Source organism: Echeneis naucrates, chromosome 17 (assembly GCF_900963305.1).
Source record: "Echeneis naucrates chromosome 17, fEcheNa1.1, whole genome shotgun sequence".
Lineage (NCBI taxonomy): Eukaryota > Metazoa > Chordata > Actinopteri > Carangiformes > Echeneidae > Echeneis > Echeneis naucrates.
In genome coordinates, this window is record NC_042527.1 from 10496795 (window position 1) to 10509252 (window position 12458).

At 42.0% G+C, this 12458-nt stretch overlaps 1 protein-coding gene across 3 annotated transcripts in view; it reads right to left on the reverse strand.

Annotated features, from left to right (window-relative positions):
* Positions 1-12458, reverse strand: part of ece2a (endothelin converting enzyme 2a) — a 75789-nt gene that overhangs the window by 42048 nt on the left and 21283 nt on the right. For all 3 annotated transcript variants that reach the window (XM_029524935.1, XM_029524933.1, XM_029524934.1), the window contains exon 3: positions 386-669. In XM_029524935.1, the coding sequence (XP_029380795.1) occupies positions 386-669 (284 nt within the window). The remainder of the gene's footprint in view (positions 1-385; positions 670-12458) is intronic.

Genomic DNA, 12458 nt, shown 5'->3' on the forward strand with positions numbered 1-12458 from the left:
CACTGGATTGTGAGCTGGCATGTCGAATCCTCGTGTTTGTAATTTGGTTGTCACCATCTTGGTTTTTTGAAAGCAGAAGGACCCATGCTTAATGCCTAACCTGCTTAACCATTTCTCTAAATAAATGGGACCATCATTTGAAAAAAATACAGTATCATTTACATAGACCATAAATTCATTAGGAAACCATTTACTGGGGTAGCAAATCAAGTGAGCAACTTTACATGAACCTCAACACAATTCCAATCATGGAACCAGGTAATCTCACCATAATCGCATATAATTATTGTATAATACATGCATATTTCTAACTTTGCACGCATTATTCTGTATTAGTCATGTTTTAATTCTTTTAAACTTCAACCCAGGTGTGTATACACAATACCTCTGTGAGTGCTTGGTGAATGAAACAGGCAGTCTGAGGGGACACCTCCCAAGGTGACTTCTCATCCACCATTATGGCGTCTAGTGTGGCCTTCTCGAGGATAACATCAAAGCACATACTGGGGAAGCAGAGCTGGCGCACATCCATCTGATGCCAGGTCATCCCAGGGCAGTTGCTGTATCTGGCGGTCATTGTACTGATGCACACTGAAGAGTAATCTATGTTGGCGATGGAGCAGTAGCCGGCACTGTACATGTCACCGCTCATGCTGCTATTCCCACAACCTGAAGGAAGAAAGAAGGAAAGTGAGTCTGAGGCATATTGGGAGAGGAAAGCACAGAAGAAAGAAGGAAGTGAGGAAATGGGGAAGAATGGAGTGGGTGGTTGGAGTGGGAACTGAATCCAATATGTCTCTGAGGACTCAAATCAGCAATATGTTTTCCAGAATAAGTAAACAATGGTGAGATCATGACAGCAACGACTGCTACATTTGGGACTATTTCCTGTCAATGACAAGACTAAGACATGCACACACATAAACTGTTTATTTTAATAATGTGGTATTCAGTCAGAAACAGAAGGCAGAGTTAGAAACCTCCCACTCCAGAGGAACATATGGGCCTCACAGAAAAGTACATTGAGTTGTGGTTGGCCTATCATACCAGCAGCAAAGTTTCAACTTGTAGCTCGTCTCTAGGTGACAGATAAAAGCAATGAGAGAGAGAAATTAAAAGAAGACTAAAGGGTTAGACTAAAAGTGAAGATAACCTCTCAAGTAGCAAGACAAGATGAAAATAATCTACTGAACGCAGCATCTCACCTTTTGGATCAGATGACTCATAGATCGTGTAGATGGAGGAGGAGGAGGAGTGGGTGGAGAGGACAGGCAAAAGAGAAGAGGTAGGGATAGGTGTGGGAGGAAGCCTGGGAGGGAGGCATGCAAACTTACTTCATGCACTTATTTGTTTCAGTGAAGATTCTTGTGTGTTATCCTACGAAATGATCATGTACTTGTGATTGTATGTGTCCATGTGCATATATAAACATATCTGTGTTTATGAGTAAAGGGGTAGAGAGTGTGTGTGTGTGTGTGTGTGTGTGTGTGTGTGTGTGTGTGTGTGTGAGACAAGTGGGGTTGTGACTTCCGAAAGCACACTGGCATTGACACCTCTGCTGCAAACGTGTGGCTGGTGCTTGTTATCGCTTTACTGCTTCTAGTAATTACAAGCCTTTGAAAGCTGTATATATATATGTGTGTGTGTGTGTGTGTGGGGGGGGGGGACAGGGAGAGAGAGACTGATTCAATTAGCAGCCTCACACACTCCACAACACATTTGTAACCTATTTAGATGAGTGTGTGTTGCTGTAGAAATTTTGACTTGTAGAATCAAGTGAGGCAACAGATATGAAAACTGATTCAACCAGAAATATAGTGATAAAGAGAGGAAAACAAAAGCAGCAACAGATACATTAAAACATGGCACAGGAAGATAACCAGTGTGCTTTTGTGAGTGCGTGTGTTTTGGTGCTGTCTCCTGGAGGCTTCCCCTGTGACGCTGGCTTTAAAACAAGAGTGGAAATATGTCCGTCCTTCTTGTCACTCTCAGATAGTTGAACACTTTTTTAATGGATGGCTGGAATATGAGAGAATGTTTCGGAGTTAAATTACACAGCCTCAACAGGTTATTTTAGATTACTTTAATCTTACTCTGCATGTGCCAAAAGCAAGCAACAGCTTTGGAAAACATGGAGGAAAGGCAACCTGACAAACAAGATATGAGTTACAGGAAAATTCCTTCCACCCAAAAAATAGGTCAGAAACATTTAAAATAAATAAATACAATTTGCAACCACTGTCCTCATTCGGAGCAATTTAAGGTCGGAGTGAGTGTCCAGGGCGTTCTTATATGCCCACATTTGGTGTTCTGCAGAGTGGGTTAAAGTGCCCCTCCACTGCCCCTCCCCAGATCCCCCAAGCACTCCACACATTGTTTCCAAAGGGTTCTCCCCGCTGACACAGCTATGTGGGTGAGTGTGTGTTTTCTTTTTCCATGCACTGGACTCTGAGGAAAGAGTGTCACATGATGGCTCATTCCTAGGGGTTGTCACGACAGTTATAGTTGCCGGGCTGTCACCAAGGGCACTCCTCTCATTTTGGGTGTGTGACATCAGCTGGTGCCCTCCACAACCTCTGACCTTTATACATGAACATGAACACGAACACGAACACGAACACACACACACACACACACACACACACACACACACACACACACACACACACACACACACACACACACACAAAGGGGAAGCATAACAGGGTGTACAGATATATCAGTCTGTTTGTGTGTGAGTAGAACCCAGAGTGTCTGCACTCTTGTGTGTTTATGTGACAAGGGTTTATTCATGGTCCTAGGCCCTGACCAGCACTGTTTTTTCCTCCAGCTGGAAGGAAGATAGCTAAAGCCTCTTTATAAACAGAGAGCACATCCTAACTGGATTATCCAGAGGGGCAGACTAAAGTGAGAGGGGTCATATCATCTTGTTCTGGAAGCTGTGGCAGTAAAAGCAAGTGTGTGATGGAAAATTTGACTCCTTGTCTTAAATCTGCAAAAACAAACGTTGGTAAACATCAGTCATCTTGTTGTGACATTTGTAAACTGTTTGTTATTCATTTTTGCCTCTGTGTCTATTTAGATGGGAAATTCTGCTCAAACAAGTCTTTTTAAACTTGGAGAAGAAGCAGAACAGACGCTGGGTCGGAGAGGAATGTTGTCCAAACATGGAGGCAGTTTTTTCCTGCAAATTCAGAGATGCTCTGACCAACAATGGTATCAGCTTGCATGACAAACCAGACAAAGCCTGTATATGTGTATAACATGTATAACATGTTTTTTTATAGTTAAAAATTCACCATCAAGTGTGCACTGATTAAAAGGAACCCCCAAACTATTCTTAAATGATTACAAAATGTTGCCGTGAAAATGCTGGCTAGGATTTGTTTTAATTTAAAGAAACTCCCAACCTATACTCAACATGGACCTTCTGAGATTTGACCTTTAAGCTATCAGATGACCTCCCTCCACAAAAACAGTGCGTGTCTGGAGACCATCTATGGTCAGAAGGGGTGGTGGGTGGGGAACCCCTGCAAGTTAGCCAACTGTATAAAATATCAAAGCTGCTATCCCTGAGGTGAGCCATGCACAGCACTGGAAACTCCATGATGTCAGAGGCATGCAAGGTATTCATTCACATCCCAGATTGGTTTAGACACATTAAGGTTGGAAGAGTGGAGCCAGTGCTTGATGAAAGGAAATGTCCACATGCGCTTGAGCAACAGCACTAAACCCCACCACCCACGCACACCTCAGGCTCCAGGGTGGCCCGAGGTAAACTGATGCCACGGTGACACTTCACAAAGTTCAGCTGCATCTACTGTAAATGTCAGCAACTGAAAAGTGCGCAGTTTGCTTGTGATTCTTAAAGTACACACACACAGTTGTATGCGTAGTGCACCGTACTGATGAAATGTGGTTTGTTTCCTGCAAAAACAGAAATCAGACAACAGAATGATAACTGACTTAAAAATGGTCAAGGAGATGAATTTTACTATGATTGTTTTTGTTGTCATTATTATGATTAGTGGTGTTATATTTGCATATATTTGTATTTATTCGTTGACTCACAATGTGTGATGAACTCTGACATTGAATCCTTGTGACAGATCAGTATAAGCCTGCATGTGTGATCATGCATATGTGGGCATACCAGGACAAAGATGAAAGTAGACAGTGTCACACTTTGTGTTATTTAAGACACAATTGTGGCATCTAATTTTGTTTGACCTTTGTGTTCTCTTCAGCTGGGTTGGAAATTTGGGAAGAGGAGGAAAACTGTATAAATCTTTGACAGCATATGTGATGTTTCAACCCTTTTTCTAGTCTAGTAGTGATGAAGAGATGTAAGTAAAGTTGATAAGAGGGTGGGATTGTTTGTTGTATGCATGCCAATCACTTTATGGATACTCTTAATTTTTAGTCGATTGAGAAATCGTGGCCTCACAGTGAGACAGATGACAGACGATTGAGGAAGGAAGGGGGAGAGGAAGAGGAGAGGAGAACAGAAGAAGATTAAAACACTGGAGGAGAGAGGGGGACCACAGACAGTAATAAAAAGGGGCAAATGAACAATCTGTTTCTGAGAAAACTACTCAAGATAAGAGAAAGGTGGGGATGAGGGTGAAAAGTGGAGAGGAGAAATAATCAGAGTAGAGTAGGGAAGGCGGAAGAACTCAGTGAACTACCAGCCCCGTCCTCCATGGAGCTGAGCATCTCTCACAAGACATCTGCTCATGCATTCTCTTCTTCTAAATCTCTTTATACCACATTGTGCATTTATACATTTAGCACATGACAAAATGGCAGGCATTTACGAGGACAAAGGGATAATTAAATAGACAAAATCACACCCTCTCTGCACCTTCAATGCATATAGCTACAGTTTTATTTTCTAGCAGTTTCAGATGTTCCCCAGAAGTTGCATCAGCAGCAAAGCCAGATGAAATTCTCTCAAAGAGATCGGCTTTTCCGGCAAGTTCTCCTCAGAAGTCTCTCTTCTTCTCTCCACTCACAAAAGCAACCTCGGTTGCATAACTGGGCATACGAGATAATTAGCGACTGAATAATTAAGCGTGTGCTCATGACAGTGTGACTGTTTGATGAAGTGTGTGTGTGTGTGTGTGTGTGTGTTTGATGGAGGACTTTTGGAAGGACTCCATTGTATGAATCTGCCTCTCTCTGGTGGCATGCAGCCTAAAGCTTCTCTCAGATCCAAAACACCAACAGGCACCAAGAATGGGGGCTTAGTGAACGGCAGTGAGAAGAGGAAGCCATCTTTTCTCTCTTTTTTTTCCCCCAGTGAGAACAAAGTTATTGAAAGCCACCCACTATCATCTTCATATTACTATTTATGCTTGGTTACCTCTGCTGCCAGATATCACATAATACCACAAGCATTTGTTGTACATAAAAGTTCTTGAAACCTAAGAGCCTTACACTTCGCCGCAGTATGGCGTAAAAAGAAAAAAAAAATCCCACTCTATTGTAGAAACTGCAGCACGAGAGTCTACATGTCAAACAAGTCTCCTCTGTCCTTTGTGGGGGCCAAACAATGGCCAAAAAAAAAAAAAAACTGTGCCATGGTGTCTATGAGCAGTCTGGAGATCAAGAGCGATGGATAGAGTGCTAACATGTAGGGTGGGCAGCTGTCAGACAAAGTGGGCGAGCTGGGAGCAACAGGGGTGAGTGAGAGTAGGAGTGAGGGAGACAGAGTCCAAAAGAGCCTGTGGTAAAGAGCCTGAATAATGCAATTTGACCTGTCCTCAGCTACAGACACACACATACACAGTAGGAGTCAGGTGTGTCACTGCAGATCAAGTCCTTGTAACGGATGATGTTGTGACCTGTTTCACTTGCAGCGGCAAAAAAATCATCAAGTGATCCTCCCTTGAAACAATAAATAATGAAGCAAGCAGATGTCCTCACAACTGACTGTACAGCACAGCTATTGTGTCCAAATCTGTGCCAACAACAATCTCTCATTAGATCTGTCAACACCCACAGCATATCAAAGTACACCCATCATTGTATCATGACATCCCCAGTCACAAACACACAAGGAAAATACATGAAATTTTAACTAACTCTACTAGGGGGTTGAACGACATTTTTCTAAAAAGATTTGGTGTTTTGGTGAAGGTCAAGTCTTGAAACATCTCCAATCAATATCCTCCTCTATTTAGGCTTTCCTGCTTCTACGGTAATGCTGACATTAAATCTGCAAAGAATCACTGGTACGTAACACTTTCCACTGTTCCACACCCGTCACGGGGAAAATCCCCTCTTCTGTCATCACACCACATACATCGCTGTCTATTGCATCTGAATGACAACTCAAACACTATGGGGGGCTTGTATCATTTGAGCAAACCAGTATTATACCACAAGAGCAAACCTAAAACCATTTCCTCCATTTGTTGAAATAACCAGTTTGGTATTATTTTCACTGTGGTGGAAAAATCCATTCTCATAGCCTTTGTTTGTTCATACAGCCTTCTTCAGTTACTCTGAACTGGAGAAGCTTGTCGAGGGTTGTTCCCTTGCACGTTTGTGTTAATAACCGTGGCTTTCCCCTGTCACCCCCCCTTGATATTCATTATAGCAACCTGTAGTCACTAATATTTATTTTTCCATGAGCATGTTCGAGGAAGAAAGCATGTGGCCGTTCCTGTGTGCTCCTCCTGTACTGTTTGTTCTCTTTAACTGGCAGTGTTTTAATCTGTCCGTCAGTCAGTGGTGTAGCCGCACAGAGGAAGGTCATGATTCAGCAAGAAAAGTGAGTGTGTGAATGTGTGTATGTGTAGTCACATTCACAGGAATCCTTTCTCTGCTCCCTTTAATCTGGGATTATCCCCCCCCTCCCGTGCACTATGACTATGTGCACACACACGTAACGGCACAGAGAAGCACCCGCAGGGGAGTTACAGATGAAGTTAGGAAAAAAAAAGGCTATTTTGTTTCGCTCAACAACTGACATGCTATGTGAAGTTATAATACGCCAGCTTGAGAGAAAACACCGTTTTCTAACTACGTGCAGTGACGATTCAGTGCAGACTACCGCAGCAAGAAAACACAGATGAATATAAAAGAATATATTAGGCAAAGTCACAGAGATAAAGACAAAGACAAAGACGCCTCGGAGAGTCCATGACAACTAGCACAAGTTGCTGTGGAAATAGGTGCAGGGTAGGTTTAATCAGCCATTCCCTCTAAATCTGAATGTGAAGTAAGATTAAAATGAGGCCAAAACTTGGAAAAATCTCTGTCCCAGTGTGTGTGGATGGATAGTCTGGCACATGCTGTGAACAAGAACGAAAAAACACAAATAAATAGATACACAGAGGCACACGCACACACACATACATTGCTGTGTCGAGGGGGAAGCGAAAGTAACAGCAGTATAGGCATTTTCAATTAGCCACCTACGAAGACCACGTCTGTGACAAAATGAAATGGCCGAAAAAGCACAGGTATTCTGTGTTTTAAATAGGCACGCACAAACACGGACACACAGAGGCTCCAACTTGACTGGCTCATTTTCTGCCTGGTTGGCAGGTGAGTTTGTCAGTTCAAGGTGCCTGCGTCTGTATGTAAATGGCTCTGTTGCCTGACCTTGGTGCGATTATGCAGAATGGATCAGGTTTTACAGATGAGAGCCAGCCCAGCGTGAGAGTTTTATGGCTGACCAAGCACATTGATCCGCAGTGTCATTTTGTCATGGCCTGATCTGAGCGGCAGGTCTCAACAAGAGAGTGCTGCAACAGACTCAGGAGCTGAAAGACTCTGGGGCCCTAAAACACTCAACATTGTTTAATGCTTGTCAGTATCAAGAATAATCATCTCCTCCTTACACAGGAGAGACCTACCAAAGGACAAAAGAACTAGACAAATGAAAAGAGTTTTCATGTTACGTTTACTTGTTTTAGGGATAATTGAAATTTACTGAAGTTGGCATTTTTCATAAGGTACCCATTTGTAATAGAGAGTAAAAGTCAAAACACCAGAAACACAGGTTCGTTCAGTCAGCAGTCCAGTCCTCATCCCCGCTTTGTTCCAAGCCAAGACATAAAATTAAGGTGAGCCATTAATCCATATCCAAACTTAAAACTGTCCTTTCAGGCATGGGAAGCCCTGCACCCATGCATGATAAAATTGCTGTCTGGTCATATAAAGACACGGGGGGCTCTTGGCAAATACCAAACTTTGATACAGGAGGTCAGTTAGTTTCCAGTTTCCACATTTAACTGTGGCAATTTTGTGCTAAAACCATCAACTCCATAAACATCAGCCTCTTCATTAATAGTGTGACAAAACTAAGTCAGGAAATGGCATTCATTGATAGTCCATCTGTCCCAGATGGGTGTCCACAGATGTCCACGACATCTGTGCCAGCTACTCAACTGTCTGAACCTGCTGCCTGCCTCTATATTAAAATGGTGCCGCTGTTGAAAAAAAGCACATGCTTAACGTAATGCATGTCTACATACACAAGTTCAGAAAGGAGATTCAACAAACTCTGAATCTAATCCTGAACTCTGAGTTGATTTACTCTGAGCTGAGAGTTTATACTTTCAGAAAAGCTGATTTGAGTTAGTTCAATGAACTCAAGAGTTCAGCAAGTACAACACAACTATAAAAAGGTAACATTAATGGAGGACCAAAACAATGATTTACCCACATGTGAAAAACAATAGACTTTTCCTGAAACCATCATGCAGAGCTTGAACACACATGGTAAAAGTAACATGGCTGCAGCAGCAAAGGAGAGAAGTCAACAAAATGTGCTTTCATGTAGTCTATTTATTTAGTATTTAATCCCACTTTAAATATTATAGGTGAGAACTAGTGGAACTATATTGAACTCATTTCCATTTAGGTGCATTCCCCTGGGATTTGGATGCATCTTGAAATGACATATTGACATTACATAACTCAGACAGGTAAGACTTATGTGTGATAGCCTCCTCAGAGCCAATCACCCCCCAAGACACAAGTGCTTTCATAAGATATAATAGACCAAGGTCTTTGCACTTCCATTTATATATTTTTATTCATTTTGAAGTATATTTTATTTAGCTGTCAATGGTTTTTCATTTGTTCCAACAGATTTTGATGGTAATATCTGCCTTGTGGAGTATCAACAGAACTCCTTGCAGCTGTAAGTGGGTTACTCAATACTCTAGACATCATGCCAAAAAGTAGTTTAGAGTATCCTGAAACATAATGCTAATCCTCACACAATGATAAGGATGATATCGTCACATTGTTTACTGTCACAGAGAGGGATCGAGAGAGGCCAACAGAGGTAGTGTCTTAGTATTACATGTTACTGATAGTTATCTCCCCATTCACATTTCCTTCCATCCTTGTGTGGAATATATGCTATTTGGCATGTAGCCTATACTGAAATATAAATGCCTGGACTGCAGGAGGAAGGTCCATGAAATTCGAAACCACAGATGAACACAGTGATATGTTCAGCTATGGTATTGGTGGTGGTTGTTCAATCTGTGAAGCATCTCTAGCATATGTCTCTGATTGCTATGCCATTCTGGATATTTGCAGGGTGGAAGTCTTCATTGAGGTACTCTATTTGTTGGGCATCTCCTCTAATTGTAAAAGGGACCTCTGACATCCAGCAGAAGGCCATCAAACTCTCCTGTAGGTAAGTAACATTAATTTATATAATGCTTTTCATATCACAAAGTGCTTTAGGGGTCAATTTTAAATGACTTCCGGTGTAATGCAGACTCACAAAAACTCAGTCTTAGTACTACTGGATTTAAGACTTTTGACACAGTAAATCACCACATTTTATTGAATAGACTGAGAAACCTGATGGGCCTCTCTGGTACTGTTTTTAACTGGTTTTACTCTTATCTCAAAAATCAATGTTTCTTTGTAAGTATGGATACATGTTACTCCAGAACACATGAAATTAGGTGTGGGGTACCCCAAGGGTCAAGTTTAGGTCCAATTCTTTTTAATCTTTACATGCTTCCCTAGGGTGACATCATCAGGAGACATGGCAACAATACGTAAAGAACCTGGGTGTTATTTTTGACTCTGAGCTTTCTTTTGTTCCACACATAAAAAAATATTACAAAGATAGGTTTTTACCATCTTAAGAATATAGCCAGAGCTCGCCTGTTTCTCTCTCAGGCTAGCACGGAGGTGCTGGTGCATGCTTTTATCTCCTGTAGATTAGATTATTGTAATGCCCTATTCTCTGGTCTGCCCAAAAAGAGTATTAATAATCTACAAATATTACAAAACTCAGCCGCACGCATGCTGACGAGGCGCGGAGGGCAGGAGCACATTACACCAGTTTTAAGATCACTGCATTGGCTCCCCGTCCACTTCAGGATGGATTTTAAGGTTCTCTTATTAGTTTTTAAATGTTTTTATGATCTAGGGCCATCTTATCTATCTGACCTGTCTTTACCATATCAGCCCTCGCAGACCTGACGTCCTCTGGCACCGGCCCTTTAAAACAATATCACAAGTTAAAACAGAGAACCTCAGGGCCCCAGAGACTGTTGTTATTTTTAAAAGGAAGCTCAAGACTCACCTTTTTAATTTGGCTTTTAACTGATTTCTTTTACTCTCTTATTTCTGTTATTTCACTATTCTTGTGCTTTAACCATTTTAATTTTATTTGTATTTATTTATTTACTTTTCTCCTCATGGGGGCCCTCCACGGAGTTGTGTCTGGTCTGCCCACAGGAATGTCATCCTGGAGATCCCTCAGACCTGGGGGACTGGGAGGGCTCTGCAGTGGTAGTGGAGTCTATCCTGATCTGGGGGGTCTCTGTGGTGCCTCTCTGTGTGGACGGCTACCCATAGGTGGCTTCTTCTCACCTGGCTCCTCAGTGCCATGCCATGTCACCAGTCTCTTTACTGTCTGTGTGTGTGTGTGTGTGTGTGTGTGTGTGTGTGTGTGTGTGGTGGGGGGGGGGGGGGGGGTTGGGTCTATACGTGAGGGGTGGGAGGGATGGGCTTTCATTTGTTATTGTTGTATGTTTTATATGTTGTTTTATTCTGTGAAGCACTTTGGGTTGCATCCTCATATGTATGAAAAGTGCTATATAAATAAGTTTAAGTTTACATAAAGGTAAATGTATACCGTATTGACACAAGTCTCTGAAAGGAGGGAAACAAGTGGCCTACATTGTACAAAGCTTGTACCATGACCATGACCATGTTATAGTCTGTTGCTCAAGGACTCACCACATATCCCTGAACCATGCAAAGACCCAGGATGCTTTGCCTCTACATTAGCAATAACATGTGCAGCATGACATTTGATGTTGGCTGTGCAGAAAATGAGAAATGTTACTTGGGGAACTGCAATGTAGTCTTTATTCATTTTAGACAGTAGTCGATGTGCCTGAATACTGTGGATAGACTTCAAAAGTGCATCATCTACTTTATTTTGTGAATGAGCAGTGATGAGAATGTCAGTGCAGTGGATGCAGCCAATCAGATTGGGAAATCCTCAAAGAAAGTCAGATCACTAATCCCTGTCTGAGGCTGCAGCACCATGTTATTGACAGAATTTACTTTATTATTTCAATTCCTTTCCATAAAATGTTGTGGAGATGCAGATATTGAGTAGAATGTAGAGAAAAACTGTCATTTGGAAATAATACGGCCTCTTCATCTGCAGGCTCCTTCACTAAAGGCACTGCCACGGTCAGGGAAAAAAAGTTGTACATCTTTATGAATATGATGTAAAAAATAATTCTACATCAATATGGGGTATCTACAGGCCTCTGCAAGAGACCGATGACCAATATTCCCTCATACAGTTGGTCTGTGGTAAAAGAGCACTTTAATGGATGGTCTACTATTGTAAGTCAGTTACCATAGTAACTGACTCAGAGTTTAATTTACCTCCCTCTTTGAAAAGGAAAACTTAAGAGTTTCCCTCAGTACAGGGTCAACAGAGTTTTTACTAAACCTGGTTTCTGAAACAGGCCCCAGGTGGAGTTAGGACATCACAAAACAATGGCTGCCTTGTGTAGGTCTCACCTTTCCGTAATTCAAGTATAATAAAGGCATAGAGTCACAACAGTGCCCAAAGCTGTGCTGTGTGAATTCACGCTACTAGCGAGCAGCTGAAACAAGTGAAGTATCTAATGAAGAGTGAGTCAGCCTCTGAGACAAGCTGGTGGATAAAGAAGGTGATTAATGCTGCATGCTTCCTCCTCTTCCTCTGGAAGGCTACTACATGCAATATGCCAGTACCTCATCACTACTCTCCATCAGGCAGTGGCAGACATGTACACACACTTTGATTCATCTAGCCTTCCAGCTGCTTGTCTGATACTTTACAAGGAAACTGTCTCTGATCCAGTTCCATCTACAATTTGTCCACCCATCTGTGCCTAAACGTCGCATCATAGCAGATGGATATAGGGTAGGTGTAGTGCAAACATATGCTATCCTGCTTA